Source organism: Protopterus annectens, chromosome 8.part0 (assembly GCF_019279795.1).
Source record: "Protopterus annectens isolate FY-2018-M chromosome 8.part0, PAN1.0, whole genome shotgun sequence".
NCBI classification, from domain to species: Eukaryota; Metazoa; Chordata; order Ceratodontiformes; family Protopteridae; genus Protopterus; species Protopterus annectens.
Genome location: NC_056741.1, coordinates 1,772,776,231 through 1,772,798,748, shown reverse-complemented (window position 1 = coordinate 1,772,798,748; position 22,518 = coordinate 1,772,776,231). Strand labels below are relative to the sequence as shown.

At 37.8% G+C, this 22,518-nt stretch overlaps 1 protein-coding gene across 1 annotated transcript in view; it reads right to left on the bottom strand.

The window, feature by feature from the left end:
* Positions 1–22,518, bottom strand: part of LOC122809630 (cytochrome P450 2D26-like) — an 844,591-nt gene that overhangs the window by 57,686 nt on the left and 764,387 nt on the right. Inside the window, exon 8 of the mRNA XM_044081265.1 lies at positions 17,300–17,441. Coding sequence (XP_043937200.1) covers positions 17,300–17,441 — 142 coding nt within the window. The remainder of the gene's footprint in view (positions 1–17,299; positions 17,442–22,518) is intronic.

The following is a 22,518-nucleotide window of genomic DNA, read 5'->3' as shown; positions in this document are numbered from 1 at the left end:
AGGTATTTCACTTACTGAGAGTGCGCATGTCTTGGTTTTGCAACATTTGAAAATGTTGAGCATCATTTATCATCATGCAAACACAGTGCTTGAGGGTGCGCACTGGCAGGCAACATGTTTGGATGATGCCCAATAATATTAATTTAATGCATCTAGTTTATGTTTATGACTGTCTGGGTCCTGTCTGCTACCTGGATGGTACATTCATCCAGTTTGTGCACTGCCACTCTATGCACAAACCAGATGAGCATAACCAAACTAGTTGAAATGAGGGAAATCAGTCTATGACATACACAGCAGAAAATGTTAGTACACATGAGATATGTCTACATAGGTTCTTAGGTTCATAGGTGTGTATTAGGCTAATGGCCCTGGAGCCTTTACAAGCCTAGCCCATAAAAGAGCCCTGGCATTGTGCCGCCCAACATTAGTTCCCAGTGCATCTATCAAGTAGAGCCACTGGAGTGATCCCCGGGGTGAACTTTCTATTTCCCATCCACTCATCAAGATTTTTCTTGAAGAGGGCCAGTGAAGTGCTCTGCTTGACAGGTATGAGAAGTCTATTCCAGAGCATGGGCAGTGTCTGGGTTATGAACCTATCCCACCAGCATGTTCTGTTGATTATGGTAATGAGGTTGAGGTCTCTGGCATGTGTGGTGTGGAGAGATTGGGATTTATTTAAATGTAACATTTCTAAAAGAGCTGGGTCATACATGGCATTGTAAGTCAAGCAGAGATTGTCTCTTAGTAGATGATATGAGACAGAGAATAGCTGGAGTTTTTTGAGTCTGTCTAGGTAGGACATGTGTTTAAAGCCTATGATCCTCTTTGTAAGGTACTTTTGTGGCCTTTCCAGCTGTTGCATGTGTCTAGTGAGGTACATGCCAAATTGTCATTATACTCGATGATTGGTCTAATGAGGGAAGAGTAGAGAGAGATGATTACCTGTTCTTCCTGGATGCAAAACCCTTGATAATGCGATCTGCCAAATAGAAGGACTTTATGATCACTGTGGCAATATGTTCGTCAAAGGAGAGGTTGCTGTCAACCTGCGTCCCAAGATCTCTTATAAAACCTTCAGTGTTCAGTGGGCTCCCATCGATGTGGTAATTAGTGGGAACTAAGTTTTTCCCAAATGGGATGACGGTGCATTTTTTGACATTAGGCTTAAGGCCATGGTTTCAACACCAGTCATTGGTCTCAGTGAGGCCTTCCTGTAGGATGTCTACATCACTTGGGGAGTTAATAATGGCTCTCAGCTTGCAGTCATCGGAGAACTTGGTCAACCAGACTGTGTTGGTCTAGACTTTTGAGAAGTAGATGCCAAACAGGAGAGGACCCAGGACCAATCCCTATGGGACTCGACTTGTGACTGGTCTACAGTCTGACCTGGAGTCTGCTACTTTCACATTGTGGGTTCTATCTGTCTATCTGTCTGGATTTCAACTCTCACTACAATGCACCTAAAGAAAACAGTATGGGTGCCTTATCCACCTTCGTCACAAACAGCTTTGCAGCAAAGAAATTAAGTAATTCTTCACAAAATCAAGTGCAACTTAAAGTACATTGATCTCAAGGTATAAGCTGTTATTTGTACATTTATTATATTTAATACATTTGGAGGTACTGCATTTAGTGATCACATGGCCTGTTATAATTATTGCTTGTAAATATTCAGCTCAGTTTTACCTTTCTGTATTTCTTGGTCATTCATCAGTTAATTGATCAGTATTCAGAGAGATGTAGTGTGTAAGCCAGTCTGCATCATTTACCTTAAAATGTGTGAGCATACTAACTGGGAATACCATGACATGCAGCTGACATCAAATGAAGGGCAGATTGGATGGCACAAATAAGCATAGACAGCTCTTTTGGTGGGAGAGCAAAGGTGAGTTCATGTTACGGCACATGCAAAGGTATGCTGTTCTTTAGAGGGAGACCAAGCTGAGCTACTGTTAAGGCACCAGCAAGGATATGTTGCTCTTATTACTCCCCTGTCCTGAATCCTTGCTTAATGGGCTCAACTGCTACTTAATCCCCAAAAAAATCAAAACTTTTACTTTTCTCATCCAAACATCTAACTCTAGACTTTAAAATATTTTCACAAAACAATACAGGAATTGAAATTGTAAAAGCATCAAAACTTCTTGGCATAACAATTGATGATAAACTCTCTTTTGAAAATAATCAGTGCAATCAAAAAGACCCATTTTAAACTTGGTAAGCTCTTTAGGCATAAACTCTATTTTGGACATGTCCACAAAGTTAAAGTTCACAAATAGTCTACTTGTCCCTTCCCTAGTCTGTGGCAGCCCCATTTTCACTAACCTACACACATCTCTCATGCAGACTACAGTCATGCTATTATAAAATAGTTATGTTTGTCTCCAATATGCCAAGTCACACACATCACTGCCTAGCCATTAAAACTTTAATCTAGTTTGAATTCCCTCATTATCTTTATTATGCCCAACTTGCTCTTACCCACAAATTCCTATACAACCCAAATTAATACCTATTCCTTCAAACTTTAATACAAACTCAGGTACTCTATGAAACAACTCCTAATGGTAACTAAACCCAACAAAAGAGCTGGAAAATGCTTCTATTCCCATGCCATTGCTAAACTGATTTATCTTCATGTGTGCGTATTGCACAAGGGTGAACAGCAATTGTCTGAAAGGCCGTTTGCAATGTTTGCAAAAGCCGAATGGAAAAAGGTTCCCTGCTTTACAATTCATTAGATTTTTTTTATATTTTTTCGATATTTATGTTTGAAAATCAGCAAATCTGCTTTTCAATTTGCTGATTTTCGAAAATGTTAAATTGTCTCTGTTATGAGTTTTGTGGTTACGATTCGCTCATATGAGCAATTGCACCACTGTGATTTGGTTTTGTAAAGGTAAACCACTAAACTGTGGAATGCACTCCCTCATTCTATCACCCAACTAGACTCTGTAAAAACATTCAAATCATCACTGAAAGAACACTATCTCAATAACCATGTCTGTTCCTATAATCATATAATTAAACCACTTTAAAGATATTTATGGCTACTAAACCCACCAAATACTTTACTACCTTAAAAATGTCAACCAATAATTCCCTATCTTGTCTTCTTCTCTACGTTTTCTTCTAATACTGTATAATTCTTCCCTAGTTTTTCTTCTATTACTATATAATTAACTTGTATGTTTCTAATTTTGCTTCTGTGACTGTATACATAGAATTAATTAAATGTTAGAACACTGGATTGCATTTTTTATCTATCTCTGCTTCAGTTGTAAGTTTTTCTGTATCTCTGCTTCATTTGTAATATTTAAAACCTGATCTGGACTACCCCACTTAAGCTGATGGTACATAAAAAATGCTCTATTGCTGGAACTTTTCTACCTGGGCCTCCACTAAAAAATGGGTCCTATGGCACAGTGGACTTCCCGGTCAATAAATGTCAAAAATAAATAAATAATTTTTTTTTTCAAAAAATGGAAAAACTAATTGTACAGGATTGATTTTGACATACAGATTACTAAAACAGACTGTCATAACTTTGTGTAAGATCCATGCAAAAGTTCTATTTGTATTCGTATTAAAATGAAAAAAAAAAGATTCAAGCTAGCGTTAATTGATGAAACCATGGCTTATAAAGTTAAAGCAAGATATGAGCACTTTTGCCCTTTTCAGAGTTTATTAGATCTAAGTTATACATAGTAGTAACAAGTAATTTATACTTTGCTATCTTCCATATAAAAATCCATATAAAGCAAAGAAAGATTTACTATAAGAGAACTTAAGCAGATCACTTTCAATGACAGTGACTGGAACATCTAATGCATAGTTTACAGGGGGGATTCAACAAAGCCTACATGGTCATTTTTGACCATTTGCATGTCACTGCGTAATGCGCATACAGCCACGAATATTTTTAGATTCAGTAAACTCCATGTAGCAGTGTGCCCTCATGGGCAAGCATGGCAATTTCCCTGACATGTAAATTACAGCATAAGTAGCTGAATTGTATGCTAATGAAGCAAATCAACAAGGTGGAGCGATTCAACAAGCTGTAAAGCTTTCAGGATTTTAGATAGAGATGAAAGTATAGAGATGGGCTGGCAGTTAGATGGATTACTGGTATTTCCACCTTTATGTAGGAGAGTAATAATTGAGTTTTCCAGAGTTGTGGGACATATGATTCTGAATTGATCGATTAAAGTGAATGCTAACTGGGAATGCTATTGAATCAGCTGCAAGTTTTAGGTATTCAGCTGGGAGACTGTCAGCAGAGGTGGAGCATGGCTTTAGTTTTGAAAGTAGGTTGTGCACTAGAGAGGTGGGTACAGGTTATATGGCAAATGGAGGATTAGATGGGATATATTTTGAGCTGCAATTTCGAGAAGAGAGTCAAGATTTGAGAGAGGGTTAGAAAAGTTATTCTTGTTTTCATTGCTATTTGTATTTTTATTAATGTGTAAAGCGAAGTCATTAACAAGTATTTGGATAGTTTCAATAAAGTGAGAATTGAAAGCTTGGGCAATTTCTTGTGGGTCTTTGTTTGGTGAGGGGTAGGATTGTACTGAGTACCAGGATTTAGGAGAGAGGAAACAGAGTTCCAGAATATTTTAGGGTTGTTTTGTTGGGTTGAAAGTTTAGTGGAGAAATAGCTTTTTTTATCAGTGATGACCTGCTTTCTGGCATTGTTGCACAGTTGCTTATATTTGAGTTCATTTTGTGGGGTTTTATTTCTAAGCCATTCTTTCCAGGCTTTATCACTTGCAGTAAGCAACTGTTTAGTTTGTTTTGTTAGCGAAAGGGCATGGTTAAAATTACTTCTTTTGGTACATGTAGTGGCAAGACTGTTTAGTGTATCAAGAAAGATGTTGGTGAAATAGTTAATTACTTCATCTATGAGAGAATTTTGATAGCGTACCAGTTGTGGGTTTTTAGTGTATCGAGAAATATTGTTGATTGAATTGGGTGAGATTCCTAGTTGTTCATAGAGAATGCAGTTTGTCTATTTATGTTTGGGTTTTATTGATATAGCCAGGTAGATAGTCATTAAAGGTATTAGGAAGGGTTCATGCCTTGGCTAATTTTTGAGGGTGTGAGACGTTTATCCAGTCTAAGGTTGACTCAGTCTGTTTATTCACCCTACGTGTGGGGTCTGTGATGAGTTGAGTAAACTTATGTAAATTTATACTACTTAGTGTTGATGATGAGAGTTTGCCAATTTAGATTAGTGTCACCAAGAATGATGGTTTCATTCGATACAGGTAGATGGTCACTAAAGGTATTAGGAAGGGTTCCTGCCTTGGCAAATTTTGGTGTCTGCTTTGCTAGTTTGTTTGTCACTCTAGCGTTCTTTCTACAGCGCTTTTGCAGGGACTCCTAAAGAGCTGTTACTTATATAATCCTAAACTTTATTGCTGGCCCCTTAGTCATGTCGTAATATGGAAAGAGTATCTCTGCAGGTAATGGTGTTCTGTTTCCAGGCCTTATGCTGATAGCTGAATGTCACTCATTCTTTTCATTTACTATACGACTTTGAATTCAGTTGAGGACATTTGCATTCTGCTGTGGAGCAACTTCTACGTTCTCAAAGGACTCTAGTTTACGCTTCCTAACCTATCTTGCCAGCCCAGTTAAATAGTCAATACTGCTCTTTTGTCTAATTTGTGTTGCTGGGTCTGTACTAGAACAGTTATTACTGTTAAGGGAAATGTTTACTCTCTGCCTGCATAACTAGTCTTTGATCTACTCCTGTGGGAAACGCTGTTTCATCTGGATATTCTTGGGAGTCACCATGATGACTGTTACACAGGGTTTTGAGCTCTATTTAGCATCCTGTTTTTCTCCTGTACTATGTTGTTGAAGCCAATTTTGCTACAGTGATTGTTGTTTTCTATACTCAATGCATTTTTACCAGTACAGTTCTATTGAGTGTCTATGTAGTAGTCTTTTTAATACACTGAGAGGAGTACACTTGTTGAATGTCTTGTATGTGTGTATATTAATGTCTACTGATTGTTCTAGCATTTTCCAACCAGCACATTTGTAGTTCACTTTCTAGGTACTAGTCACCTTAGTTACTGTGCTAGGATTACTATCGGTGAATGTTTATGCATACCATTTTTACTGTACTGCATTCTAGTGTCTGCTGCTGCTCACCCTTACCCTCATCTGTCTAAACCCATATACATATTGTTTCTCACATTACTCTTTCCAGTTAACTTCCCCATTACATTACTGTTTCACCTTTATATCCCCCTGTCATCCTTAGACTACATTTCTCTCTCCATAGTTTTTCATACCAGCACTTGCTTCCCCCACGCTGAACACACACTAGGCCCTACAATTACTCCTTGTCCCTATCTCCTCTTATGTTTGTCTATTGCAGCACTCACCTTCAGCCACTCTCTCATGCTACACTGTGTTACCCGTGTCCTTTCACAATAATACCTTTGATTGTGGTTTTCAGTAGCCCCAGTTATTTGAGCATCCTTTTTTCCAATAACCCCTCCTTTCTCTCTTTTATTTTTTGTAGGTAGCTAATCTTCTTCAGCTTCCAAGCCTACTGATCAACCCTGCCTGGAACCTCCTGAGGTCAAGATTCCTATACATCAAGAGTGTATTCTAAGTATGTCCAGCCTAAACTGTTAATTGCTGTACTACCTGCTACCTGTACTGCTGCTCCTGTGGTGGCCAAACTATTGCACATCCCCAGGCCTTTTTCCTGTTTCTCTTGTGCTAACCTGCTCCCCACTCTGTAATCTACCATCTACCTTACCTGCTCAGTGCAACCTCTCCCACTACCTCTCTCTGCTTATCCTATTTTTATTGCCTTTGCAACTGCAAACTGCACTCCTCTATCTGCCCTGCCCATCTCCTGGTCTTTCTGTACTCCTAATCTACTGCCTTTTAATCTCTACAGAGCCAATCAGTCTAGTCCATTCATGCTGACATACTCTTCCCCCTTCCTTCTCTTGCTCTCTAGTCTACCATACTTACCTGATTTTCTGATTGTTCTTGGGATCTTCTCCGTGGGTGCTGACCCACTCCATTCGCCCTCGCTAGGCTCGGGCTCTCTTCGCTCCCCTACCCTACCTCCACTCCCACCCACCCCACATCAATTACATTTATACTTGACTATCCCTGCCCTTCCTCTCAGCCCAGTCAATCACTTTCCACTTCCTGCCTGTAATTTAACCCCTCCCCTCTCCAGCAACATTATACATAAACCTTACCCTCCAACCCTAGCTAACAACACCAGCTACATACCTGACCTTCTTAGCTATACTGTAGACTATTACTTACCTACACACACCTATAACAAATCAAAATAATAATACAACTCCTTCTCTTTACCACTACTTTCCTATTCCTATTCCTATTCCTCTCTGCTATTACCTCTTATCACTCATACCTTCCCCACCTTCTCACCTACTCCCCAACCTCCTGTTCCTATTTAAATATACATTCTGACAGTTACATCAGTATCTCAACATCTCTCTTTAACTTCTCTCCCTCCTGTCTCTACAAACTAACTATATTTTATACCCCTTCATACTCTCCCAAATACAAAACTAAATTTTACAATCCCCTGTTACCTTCACTCACTTGTCACATCACTAATCTACTATGCTCTGGTGACATCCACCCTAATCCAGGCCCCTCTCCCTTCACCTTCAATCTCACTTCACTAAGTTCTCCCTCTACTCCCTCATCATCACACTCTCACAACCTAACGCATTCCCATAGCACAAACACACCCTTACTGAAACATCTATCTGCTCCATGAATATACAAAGCCTAACCAACAAAATTACAGAACTTCACTCCTGGATAGCAAAAACTATCCCACACATTCTTTCTGAAACTTGGCTGAAACCTCATATCACTAATAAAAAACAACTCACACCCAGCTATAACATATATAACCTTGACAGAAGCCCAAAGAAGGGAGGTGTAGTAGCCATCCTCTACAAAGATGGCCTAAATCTCTCACCTGTCACTAACCCTATCCTTGACTTCCACCCAGCTGAACTTATCATCCTGAACTGCCATCTTAACTCACACAAAAAAGTTGCTATTGTTGCCATCTACATCCCCTCAGGAAACAATATACCCATCCTGGAAAACATCCTATCCTGGTTTACTCCTAATATACAGTACAGAACCCTAATTCTAGGTGATGTCAATACTGACTGATCCAAACTTACTGCTGACTCACCCCAACTCAGCATCAACCTCCATGGCTTCCACCAATTGATAACATCCCCCACCCACTTGTCTAGAGGATTATCCTCCAGCTCAACCATTGACTGGATTCTAACTAATTCCCCCTTCCTCTGCCAAAACTCCACAACCTTACCTAACTCTCTAAGTGACCATCTCCCCACTTACATCCTTAGGCACTCTACCCACTCACACAAGGCACACCACTACAGAGACTATCGTAAACTATGTAACTTTAATACCTCCCTATTCAACTCCATACTGTCTAGCTTTGACTGGTCCATCCTTAGACTTCTCCCACTCGATGACGCAGTCAACAAATTCAACAACATTTTCCTACACACCCTTAACTCCCTTGCTCCCTCCAGAAAAATTAGAATCAAATCAAATTATGCTCCCTGGCTCTCTAAAGATACCAGTTCCCAAATGCATAAAAGAGACAGCACCCGGAAAGCCTGGCATAAAACAAAGGAACCTTCTCTATTTTAAAAATATAGAGAACTGAGGAATCTGGTGCAGCAGTTAGTGTTGTCGCCTCACAGCAAGAGGTTCCCTGGTTCGATCCTCGGCTAGGATGCCTTCTGTGCAGAGTCTGCATGCCTCCCTGTGGTCGCGTGGTTTTCCTCTGGGTGCTCCGGTTTCCTCCCACATCCCAAAGACATACTGTAGGTGGATTGGACACTCTAAATTGGCCCTAGGTGTGAGTGTGTATGTGTGCCTTCTGTGGAAGGTTGGGCGTCGGGTTGGCAACTCAACACTGTAAAACTCCACTGCCAATCATGTGCGGACATGTGATCCACTGTGGCGACCCCTAAACGGGAAAAGCCGAAAGAAGAAGAAGAAGAAGAGAACTGAGGAATCTAGTCAAGAAACTAACTAATAAGGACAAAATATCCTACTATAGCTCTGCACAACTAGACAACAAATCCAACCCCTGTAAATTTTGGGCTACCCTCAACAGTATCTTCTCTCCTGGTTGCCCTTCAAATCCCTCTCCTTACCCAAACAAATCACCACAAGAAACTGCTACTTTCCTTAACAAGCATTTTATTGAAACAGTCCAGAACCTCACTCACACCAACCCAAACACAACTACTCCACCAACCCATCTAAATAAAAATCTCTTCTCCATTCAACCTGTCTCCACCTCCTACATTAAATTACTTACTTTGAAACTTAAACCCTACTCTCCCTCCTTTGATAATCTCCCCCCATCTTTCCTCAAACTTTCTGCTGACTCTATAGCCTGTCCTGTGTCAATTCTCATCAGTAGATCCATCCAGGAAGCTACAGTTCCATGAATATGGAAATCTTTCTACACTGTCCCTCTCCACAAAGGTGGTAATTCTACTGACCCATATAACTATTATCCTATTGCCATCCTATCACCCCTCTCTAAGATACTAGAAAAATGTATTCACTCACAACTCCTGACATACCTCCTCCAGCAAAACCTTCTCACTCCCACACAACATGGTTTCCGCCCCAACCATAGTACATCTACTGCCCTTCTATCTTTCACACACACCATAGCAGAGGCTTGTGACAACAATCTACTCATATCCTGTCTCTTCCTTGACCTCTCCAAAGCCTTTGACACAGTATCTCACTCCATCCTCCTAACTAAACTTGCATACCTTAATCTATCTGCTACCTCCCTTACCTGGTTCTCCAGCTACCTTTCTTGTAGACAATAATCTGTCAAGTAGCTTTCTTCCTACTCTCCCTATATTTCAGTCCCTACTGGAGTCCCTCAGGGCTCCATCTTGGGTCCCTTACTTTTTAATGTTTTCACAAATGAGCTCTACGCATCTTGCACACACTCTTCCCTCATCCAATATGCAGATGACTCAACACTGATCTCCATCTCTAACATCTCAGAACTACATTGCCTTACTCAACACACCTTTCATACCACTGAAAAATGGTTATCAGATAATCATCTCATCCTCAACCCCAAAAAGACTAAGCTCTTGCTTTTTCTCCCCCGCTCTCTATCCCACCATAAATCCACCTTTACTATCACTTTCTCCAACAACACAATCATTTGGCCTGAATCACAGACTAAACTCTTAGGTGTCATAACAGATGATGATCTCAAGTTCAACTTACACCTTCTCCAATGTATAAAAAAACAAACCAGAAACTAGGTTTGCTGTAGCATAATAAAAAGTTTCTAACTCCAAATGCCAGACTCACACTAGCTCAGGCATTCCTGCTACCCTCACTTCTCTATGCTTCTACAGTACTAACCTTTATCCAGCACACTACCTTGACTAAACTCCAACAAACATACCATAAAATTGCTAGATTCATTACCAACTCTCACTACACCTCACATCACTGCCTTGCCCTTAACTCCCTCCAATAGCTTAAATTCCCACAACTACTGTTAACATCCCAATTCCAAATTATACAGTCTATACTATATAAACCATCTTCCTGTCCAGATCTCTCTACCCTTGTATCCACCTACTCCCCATCTCGGCCCCTGCACACCTCTAACCAGCAACTACTAGCAGTCCATTCACCAAAGAAAAATGTGGGTAAATTATTATACAAATGCTCAATTGCCCAGTCCTGGAACAAACTACCCTTAGACCTACGTACTATTATACACCTATCTCACTTTAAAAAGGAACTTAAAGAGCATCTGCTCACCTCCAAAACTTGTCCCTGCCATAAGCTCTCCTAACCCCCACTTTTAAAGTTCCTAACTCCTACCCTTTCTACCTTGACTGCTATGTACAGCCTACCAAATCTCTCAAGTATAAAACAAATACACTTTGTAATCACAGGGATTATTCATATCTAAATATTTTTACATATACAAAGTCTCATGCTGGTATACTATCCTACACTTAATTCCTCCTCTACTCTTCCTATTATGTATATATCTTACCCCTCTCTTGGCTTTAGCTTTAGATATGACTAGCAGCTTTTCTCTTTTGGCTTTATTCTTTACTTATGACTAACAGATTTCTAGATGTACCTGGACCTTGTTTTACCATTTCTTCACAACCTTCTCATATTGTAAACTAAATGGGAATCTTAGACTAAGTGGTATCTTTTTTGCTGCAAAATGTTAAATGAATGTAACTAACTGTAAAATTGTTTATCTCTGTAAATCATACACTGGATGTAACTAGATTTATATTGTATATCTTTAACTGGAGCTTTTATCCTCAGGCCTCCACTGAAAATGGGTTTCTAACCCAGCTGGACTAAACCCGTTAACAAATGTCAATAAAAAAATAAAAAATAAATAAATACATTAAGGGTTGTCCAGGATAGTAGGTCTTCCAGAGTAGGTATATTTTGACCAGGTGGAATATAAAGTACAGCAGTACATAATTGCTTTTTGCTGTTCATATAAAGATTTGCTAGTAGTAACATCATATTTTCAAATGTTGGTATAGGTTTGAAGTATGGAGTAATAGTTAAAGTGTCACATTAGATTAATGCAACACCTCCACCTTTTTTTCTGGAGTCAGTCATTTAACCAGTCTCAGTGAGTGCTACAATATATGGGGAGTAGTGTAAGAGCCAGGCATGGAATTCTGTGGTTTTGTTATAGATATTACGTACATTAATTGTAGTAATGCAAAGGTTTCTGGTACTGGAAGAAAGGTTGTGAGTTGAATAGTTACTTGGTCCTAGACTGGGGTGAATGTCACCACATAGAGAGAGGGCCTGGTAATGATATGTAAGGATGGACAGATGTTGGGTTTAGGAGAGAGGCTTAAGGAGGGGATTGTAAGTTAATTTTAGTTTGGTTGTGTTAACAAAGAATCTTAACTTTGCTAGGTGACAAGTATAGTAGTTTAACAAAGAAAAGGAGATGTTGGAAAAACTGTTGGCATTAGAGTGGGGTGCTATGGACAATGTGGGAGATATTTTTGTTGGGGAATGGAATTTAGTAAGGATAGAGGTGGTGTGGGATAGAAAGAAAAAAGTGGTAGTAAGGGTGATTATGGTAATACAAAGTTTTAAGGTATAGACCATGTTAAGACATGATACTGGTACTCTAGTTAAAGGAGAAGAAAGAGGTAACTGCTGGAAAGGAAACAGTAGCTGCATGGGTGTTTTACCTTGGGATGTAAACAGTGTTTAATTAGGGTGGAGTGAGGAGAAAGATACTGGTGATTGTATAATTAGGATGGAGTAAGTAGGAGGATACCAGTGATAGTGTAAGGGCTTCTCTTGCAAATTAGACAGGAAGGGGAGGGGCTATGGAAAGTATAAATGTAATTGAAATGGAGGTGGTTGGGAATGGGGGTAGGGTAGGGGAGTGAAGTGAAGTGAGCCCAGAGCAAAGTGGAGGGCAAATGGAGCAGGTTGCACTAAGTCCCAGGAAAGATGTTAGTAGCTAAAAAAAATCTCCAATATAGTGACTAAGGTAATTGAAAATCTGGTCAATAAGTAAGCTAAAAGCTAACAAAGTGAGGGGAAACAATGCCAGGGCAGGGAGGACAGGGAAAGTCTGACACCCAGAGCACTTAATCTAAGAGATTTAGCTTGGTGTGTAGGATAAATCTATAATGTTCCTTGGAAAGATATAGTAGAGATAATTATAGTGTTAACTGAGCTGGGCAGGGCTGTCAAGACAGTAGGCATAGCTTTAAGTAACAAGAATAAGGGGGAGATCTAATTCCCTGCGGGTATGGTAGTACAAAACAAAGCAACACTATAGAGGTGACAGAGGATCTCTAGCAGTGTGCTCCCAAAAGTATGTAAAAGAGGAGGTCAGTGGTCATTAATGGTAATTAGTAGTGGGCGCTAACACATACATTAAATTTTAGTGAAGTTTCTCTTGCAGGTTTATATCCCTAAGTTGCAGAGGTGAACCCGTTTGCTTAGAGACAGGGCAGAGCTTCCATAGGGTTGGCTTCACTAAGAACAGCAGAGTGTAGGGGAACTAGTGAGAGATAAAAGAAAGATAGAGTGAAAAACAATCCAGTTACACAAATGATATACAGAGATGCCTGAAATACAGAGTAGGACTCTGCGGTGTTGCTAAACAGTACATACATGTAGAATAAAAACCTCATCTAGTACCACACCATTTGAATGTCATAGACAGCAAGGTTTACTATCAAATGGGCAATCAGACTCTGTGCAATTTGCAGTAGTCCGAATTGATCCATTTGGTAGAATCAGAAGATTGAATGCAAAAGTGTAGAAATGTACAACAGCAAATGCAATACAGCATCCGCTGTTGTGCGTTTCTACATTTTCTTGCAGATCTTGGAGCTTGTATATCTAAGTAGCAGGGGATTTGGGGGTGCAACACACAGTAATTCCATTTGCAGAAGTGTGTGAATGTTCAAATTATGTTGAATTCGAACATTCACCACTTCTGCATTCGACATTTTTGTCATTTGCTAAAGTGGATCTTCGTTTTTATGGTTCATAGAAATGATAACTCACTTGCAGTGAAAACAACAAAATGATAGTAAACTGAACAGCAATACTTCCATGTGTGGGCCCTTAGTAGCATCTGGCATACATCCATATAAGACACATAAAGAATATTTGTAGCTAACATGACAGTTACAACAGTTAAACATTATAAAAGCAGTGGTACTATTAAAGTAAAAATGCTATAAAGAGTAGCAATACAGTGTAAATGCTGTATACACAGGAGGGTATTAATTACAGGGAGTGAATCACCAGGGTATGAAACAGGATATACGGCACTTTCAAGAATGTTGTCTGGTGCCTAATAAAAGGAATATGTGCTTATCATCAGTTAAACAGAGGAAATGGTATGTCATAGAAGATACGCATGCAATCAGTTAACCAGTAATGAAAAATATAATGCGAGCCCCAAATACAAGCAGAGAGCTATGGCTCCATCACTAAACAAACACCAGCAAACAGAGCTCTCTCCTCATTAAAGCATGTTGTAATAAAGCTGCAGCTTACTTGCAATGTTATACAAACACATCTTTCTTAACATAATAAGCGTATTAGCTGGCTATGCTATACTAAAAAGCTAACATCAAGTGTTCCAGATGTATAACAGAAGTAGTAAGTGTAACTATAGTCTCAACAAATTTATGAATGACAACAAAAAACTTGTAGTAGCTTACTGGAGTGCAGGCTGTTAGGCGACGCTCAGTACCTAGAGGCAGTACGATTTAATAATTGTGCCCAAGGTTCCCAGGGGCTAAAGTAAACTCCAAAAGGAGGAAAGGTCACATGGGATAGGGAAGGGGCAGTCTCCAAAGGGAAGAGTGATGTAATGAGTGAAATAGTTTTGCTCCCAGCACCAGGAAAAATGTTAGTAGTTAAAAAAAAAACAATCTCCAATAGAGTGACTAAGGTAAGTAAAAATATGGCCAATAAGTAAGCTAAAAGATAACAAAGTGAAGGAAAACAATGCTGGGGCAGGGACAGTCTGACACCCAAAGCACTTGCTCTAAGTGATTTAGTTAGGAAGATATATTAGGGTCTACTTCACTTCACTGAAAGCTCATTTCACTGAAACTCATTTGACTGAGCACACTTGACTGAAAGCTCACTTCACTGAAAACTCATTTGACTGAAACTCATTTCTTTGAAAGGTATATGCCCTTTTCCCCATTGTAGTGCAATCCTGGAGTTAGTATATATAATAAGAGGGGTGTGGGTGACACAGCCCCCTCACATTAGGGGGTGTGGGGGGAAGCTCCCCACATAGTTTGGGTATATATATATATATATATATATATATATATATATATATATATATATATATATATATATATATATATATATATATAGTCTTCTAAAAAGAGTTATTCATTGGAGTTATAAGTATCCATGTATATGGTTTAAAATGTATACAATTGGTGGGGGTTATACCCCCCACACCCCTAATGTGGGGGGCTGTGCTCTCCACACACCCCCTTACTATATATACTAACTCCTGGATCACACTACAATAGGGAAAAAGAGCATATACCTTTCAATGAAATGAGTTTCAGTAAAATGAGCTTTCAGTCAATTGAGCTTTCAGTCAAGTGTGCTCAGTCAAATGAGTTTCAGTGAAATGAGCTTTCAGTGAAGTGAAGTAGACCTACATACATACATATATATATATATATATATATATATATATATATATATATATATATATTTTTTTTTTTTTTATACATATATATATATATATATATATATATATATATATATATATAGCTAGATATATCATACCTCTCAACCTCTTAGCACAAGAAAAATGGATAAAAGCCTGACACAATGGGGGACAAAGGCCCAAAATTAGGGACACATTTTAAATATTGCTCTTATAAACTTAGAAAGTTGATAGAATAACAGGATCTGTATTAACATGCATTTTGTGAAAGATATGAAGACTGGAAACTCAAACATATGTCATTATTTACTGACTTTAGTCCTTAGATCATCCCAGTGATTTGTCAAAAAAACACTATTTTTATGAGGAACAGACCAAAAATATGAGGTAAAAATCTGGTCATTCTGTAAAAATCTGTACAGTTTAGAGGTATGAATTATATATATAGTTGTGTGTGTGTGTGTGTGTGTGTAGAGTTGTAACTTTGTAAGTGTGTAGAATTTTGGTTTGAGATTTTCACAGTAGTCATTCAAGGGACACCTCTGGCAAAGTGTTATATGCTATTCCACAGGTTAGTTTATTAACAGTTGCTAACATTACACAACACTTCAAATGGACTCTAGCAGGGGACTGAGTTAAGTAGGAGACTTACATGTCAGAGGCAGAGTAGTTCACAAACATGTATAGAGTCTCCAAGGTAACACAACCTCAAAAATATTCACAACAATAATCATTTTATAGTGGCAGCTCTAAGAACTGAAAGACACACACACACACATACAAAAAGTAATGCCCCTTCCATTTTTTTTTAAATTGGTCTAGCTGATGAGATGCCTATGGCACCCTAAGAATCTTCAAAAGGACAATGATTTTGGTGAAAGCTCCAGAAACTGAAAAACACATTGTTTTTTAATTTAGTTTAGCTGTTCATATGATTCTCATCTTTGACTGAGTTTCTATTGTTATTTTTATTTAATTTGTTTCTATCTTCATATGCGTGTGCATTCATTCAGCATTTTGGTATTTACTTTTATTTTTATGTACTGTATTTTCAGCTTTGCCTCAGGTCAAACATTACCCACACTAATCCACCATAATTAGTGCCGGAATCCACCACCTTCTCACCAAGTAATATTAATGCGTTAAACACAGCTGTGTAAGTTTAAACTTCTGTGTTTGGAAGCAATTTTTAAAGTAATTTTGTTTGTAAAGTGAAAGGACCTTTGGTTTTTGCATAAGAAAGTTTTCTTATGCATAAAGATGCATGCAGACATTTTTATGCAAAAAAACAAATGTTGTTTTGCCCCTTTAGATATATTCTTCAACACCCATGAAGTACCAAAATGCTCAATACAATTACACCTATTTTTCTTTAGATGTTTTATCTATCTCTACATCTGTCACATAACTCCCTTTTCCTGCATGAGTAGCTATAACTAAAAAATTAAATGGGACATTGCTAGGGCAATATTTCAAGTTCTTGAGTTGTTGTGTCTTTCAGCTTTTCCCGGTTAGGGGTTGCCACAGCGGAACTCCGGTCCGCTAATGAATGGCAGTAGATTTTTACGTGCCGAGTTGCCAGCTCTGATGCACAACCTTCAACGAAGGTACGCACATTCACGCATGTCTCCACACAGAAGATGCTTTAGCTGAGAATCGAACAGGACGTCTTACTGTGAGATGACAACAACTTTTTGAGTACTCAAGTGATTCCGTGAGAAGTAACAGAGTTATTATTCCTTTTATTTATTCTGATATTTCTATTTAGAAAGCTATGGATGTATTCAGTTTCCATATGTACTTTTTAGGTTTACAACAAGAAAACAGTGATTAAATTCACTATAAATGCTAAATTATGGCTACAGTGTTTTGAAGAAAACAAATATCTCTCTTATCTGAACTACCTAAATTCAGAATGTGATTTTTTTTAATGTCTATGTCATTTTGTTTAATGGAAATAAACAGTGAGTCAGCAAATGTATAATTTACCTGCTGAAAAGGGTAAAAATGCATCTGGCTTAACAAACTCTCCATCACCATTGAGGAAATTGGCTGGATTGAACTCATTAGGGAATTTCCACTGGGATTCATCCCAGAGTGCTGAGGAGAGATCAATCACTACACGAGTATTCTGTAAAAATAAGACAGTTTTAATAAATGTAAGCTTCGGAAACTGATATTTCACTTAAGCACTAAGTGAAATGCAATTCATAAATGATAGCTTGTTATACTTTTACTGACTGGGAACAAAGCAGAATAAGTCAATAAACATCATGCACCCTTCTAGAGGGCATCAATTCTGTTACAGTTAAATTTATTATTACACACAACAAAGCACATTCAGTTTAAAATCATTGTGAACCAGTTCAATAGCATTACAAAGATTATTGAAAAAGTATTTGCTTGATGTTACTATGTCAAAGGAAATGAGAGCTGGTACTGAGAAATGTTGAGTGCTGTGCTCTAATTTAGCCCAGTTGCATTACTTTTACTCTTTAAAGAAGTTACTTTTGTTTGCTGCCATTTGAACACATATTCCTGCAGTAGTTGAGGTATGTGTTTGAAATGCACAACTTGTATTTTCTGTAAGTTTTTTTTCTTAATATGGTAAGCCCATTGGGCCAAGTGCCCCTTTTAGGGTTGAACCAGGAGCACTGGTTAATTGACTTGCTCAGAATCACAGTAAACCATGCACCCTTGATTACACGAAGCAGATTGTTTAGTTCATAACCTAAATCTTCCTGGCTAACTGCTAGAATAATGGCTTATGCCTAACTGCCAAACTACAATTGCATAGTTGACAATTACTGTAATTATGATTAGAAGTAGAAATTGCTGGAATGGTTAGGCTAATGTTTAATAATTCCAGTGGTTAGAAGAAGATATTTGAAACAAGATATCTGACAAATACAGTACTTTGAATTGTTCCATGAGTACTTTGAATTATACCAAGATTAAAATGTATACACATGCAACCTCACTTAGTTATGGGTTGGCACACTCTCATAAACTTCGGTATGACAAAAAACTGCAGAAAAGTTCAGGGTAAACAATGGCACATATACTGTGTGTGTGTGTGTGTGTGTGTGTGTGTGTGTGTGTGTGTGTGTGTGTGTGTGTGTGTGTGTGAGTTTATGGTGTTAGGTCAAGTGCCCTTGCTATAAATTTGCAGAAATCCCTGTACTGTACAAAGCACATATCCTGGCATTCTGTGTGCCCTGACTACAACCAAACATGATGAAATAGTAAAGAAATCATGCATCCTTAAGAGTATCATTCCAATAATCTGCTACTTTTATGCAGCACGTGTGTGTGTCCATGGCAGTCAATATGAACAGCTGCATGCCACTTCACCAATGTCAACACATTTCTCATGCACTCTGCACATCTCAGGAAACATGGATACATAGCTGTCAATCCTCTTCTGCTATATCTCTTCATTCTATCACATATTATGCATAACACATCTAAGTCAAATTGGGTGGTATTTTGTGCACACTTCCTTGTGCTGGAACACTCACCAACATTTTTCAAAAGTTTGAGTTTGTGAAAATACTAATATGCTACTGAAAAAACAACAAAGCACTGAGAAAACACCCAAAGAGCAACAAAAAAGATGTTTTTTAGTGTAGTGAACTTCAATATTTGCTATTCATTTACAGACGTCTTCAGAAACACACCTCAAAATCAGTTAAACTTTACTTAAATAGTACAATAAGTTTGAACACACCAATCACCATCGTATGACAATTAAAGCTGAAGAGGATACTAAAACGACTATTAAACTTCACAAAGAACACTTTTTACAAAAAAAACTTTATACATTTTGTAAATGTAAACTTTAAAAGTTTCTAATGATGACTTTCCTATTTTTAAAAAAACACTTGATGTTAACAGTGTCATTCAATCCAGGTGAAATGTATTAAGCAAGTTTGAATTGCCATTCAGCTTTCCTCTGTTCCACAAAATTCCTATAGCTACCTCCCCTTGTGTCCTGTCTTACAACCTCTATTATATGAAATGTAAATTTTCTCCAATTTGCACATACTAAAGATTATTTGTACAAAGCGTTATTCAGATTTTTAGTCTTTATAGCATACTGATGTTTCAGTACTCTCTCTCTTAAACTTCTAGTGGACATACCAACATAAAAGGCTGGACATGTGGTACATAAAGCAACATATACTATCCCAACAGTGCCACAGTCCAACCTACCAGGAACAGGGATAGTATTGTCCAAATGTTCCAATAAAACAATGGGGCCCTCATGAATAAATCTACATGCTCTACAACCTAAACACTTCACCATACCAGCATTATCCAAAGATGAGGGTTTTAACTCCTTACTATTGCTTTCCAGCATTTGCTTAATACTGTGATCTTTCTTGTATACAAAATGGAGACTATCCCCCAGAACTTTAACAATGTCCCTGTTACCTGAAATAACCTACAAATTTTTAGAAACTGTGTTAGTGAATCTTTTAGAATATAAAATGGTATCTGATTTGAGATTAGACAGAGTTATGTAACCATTTTTAGCATTTTGTATGACTTATCAATGGATGGTCAAATTTATGAGTTTCTGTATGTGGAAAATCCCAGGATTGGTTTAGGATTCCCAAGCTTCATAAGAGCATTACAAACCCCCCTTTTAGGCCTATTATTTCGGATTCTGGTAGTTGTACTGACTGTATTTAGATTTCATTTTGAAGCCCTTTATTAAGCAATTACCATCATATATTTCTGATTCTTGGGATTTTTTGGATCAATTGAGGATGTTTTTCACTGGTTTGGGAGATATTAGAGACAATTTTATCATGTTTACAGTAGATTTTGTCTTGCTTTTTACATATATCCCCAAAGATATAGGGGTGGATTATATTAGATTTTTTTTAGGTAAGTACACCAACGTGGGCAATAATAGTATTACCACTTATACGCTTTTATTAGACTTACTATTGGAAACAGTTATTTTATCTTCAATGGTTGTTTTTATAAACAGTTAATGGGAGTGGCAAAGGGCACCACAGTTGGACCCACTTATGCCAATTTGATTTTGGGGTGGTGGGATGTGGAAATTCTGCCCTCCACTCTGTCCTTTGACAACATTGTTTTCTACAAAAGGTTTGTAGATGACTTGTCTTTTATAGCTAAGAAGGGCAATTTTGATGTAAAACAATTTGTGGCAGCATTAAGTCAGAGTACTGACTTTTTAAAGTTTGTAGTGATGACAGTGGTCTAAAGGTGTCCTTTCTGGATATGGATATCCGGTGGGACATGTACTCAAACACTCTTTTGAGTAGTATTCATAGTGAAAACCCCTTTTTTAATAGTTATGTACACTTTAAAAGTAGTCATCCTAAATTTATAAAAAAGAACATCCCCTGAGGCCAGTTTAACAGGGCATCACATATTTCAGTAGATGACCAGGTTTTTTAAAATGAGGTGGAATTCATTAAAGGGTTATTTTTGGAAAGAGTATACCCTGGATATCTTTTAAACAATGCAGCTAGGGAAATTATTTCCAGAAGGGAACTGGATTTCCCTCCGATTTTAAAAAACAGATTTTTTTAAAAAGGAAGAGATTCATGCTCAAAACAGTGGAGATAAAAATGTTAGGAAAAAATGACAGACTGAGGTTTTGTTTAGACATGAGTATTGACAACTATGCCATACACAGAATCATTTGTAAAAACTGGAAGGTTATTTTAGGTAATGGGGACATTGCTAAAGTTCTGAGGTATAGTCCCCATTTTATATACAAGAAAGATCACAGTATTAAGCAAATGCTGGAAAGCAATAGGCGGGGGCTAAAACACTTACCTTTGCATAACGCTGGTATGATGAAGTGTTTAGGTTGTAGATCATGTAGATTTATTCACGAGGGCCCCATTGTTTTATTGGAACATTTGGACTATACTATCCCCATTCCTGGTAGGTTGGACTGTGGCACTGTTGTGATAGTATATGTTGCTTTATGTATAACATGTCCAGCCTTTATGTTGGTATGTCCACTAGAAGTTTAAGACAGAGAGTATTGGAACATCAGTATGCTATAATGACTAAAAATCTGAATAACACCTTGTACAAACATTCTTTAGTATGTGCAAACTGGAGAAAATGTACATTTTCTATAATAGAGGTTGTGAGACAGGACATAAGGGGAGGTAGCTATAGGAATTTTGTGGAACAGAGGGAAGCTGAATGGCAATTTAAGCTTACTTCATACATTTCACCTGGGTTGAATGATAATGTTAATATCAAGTGTTTGTTTTTTTTAAATAGGAAAGTCATCATTAGAAACTTTTAAAGTTTACATTTACAAAATGTGTACATTTTTTTTAAGTTTTTTAAAAAATGATTTTTGTGAAGTTTAGTAGTCATTTAGTATCCTGTTCATTTTTATTGACATAAGATGGTGATTGGTGTGTTTAAATTGATTGTATTATTTAAGTAAAGTTCAAATGTTTTTGTGAAGTGTGTTTCTGAAGAAGTCTGTGAGAGGAATAGCAAATATTAAAGTTCACTATGCTAAAAAACATGTTTTTTGAAGCACTTTGGGTGTTTTTTTGGTGTTTTGTTGTTTTTTTAGTTCTCTTTTTTTTACACATTTGCCTGAAAGCTACTGTTTTTTTGGTTTAATGTGCTACTGAAATAGGGGAGGGGATGGGCACATGATACAAATGCCCATTTACAGTATGCCCTGTAAAGCGAGACACATCTCTGTCTGAATTATATAATCTCTGCCCTGCCCCTGATAATTAGTGCTTATTTTGTTCATGAATCCAGCTATACACTAAGTATGTCTGAACTAAAACCTGTATGAAAGATTTGTGGATTATTAAATAACAGCAATCCCCTAGCAAGGCTGAGAATCTATAGAATAATTTAAGAAGGTGTGGAATATAGGAAGATAAATGGTACCGGAGAAATTGTGATGGAAAGAGCTAGAATGGTCACTGCATGCAAAGGGCAGACTATGCAGACTCATGATGCAATTGCAATGCAGAGTTGAAATGGTGTTGGATATTTATTCATTTATTAACATTTGATTACCAGGTAATTCTGACTGGGTAGGTGGCGGTGCCCATTTTCAATGGAGGCTCGAGGAGAAAAGCTCCAAAGTATTACAAAAAACATTATAAGGACACTAATTTTACAATCTTCTGAAATAATAGAAAAGCATCTACAGTTTAAATAATTATACC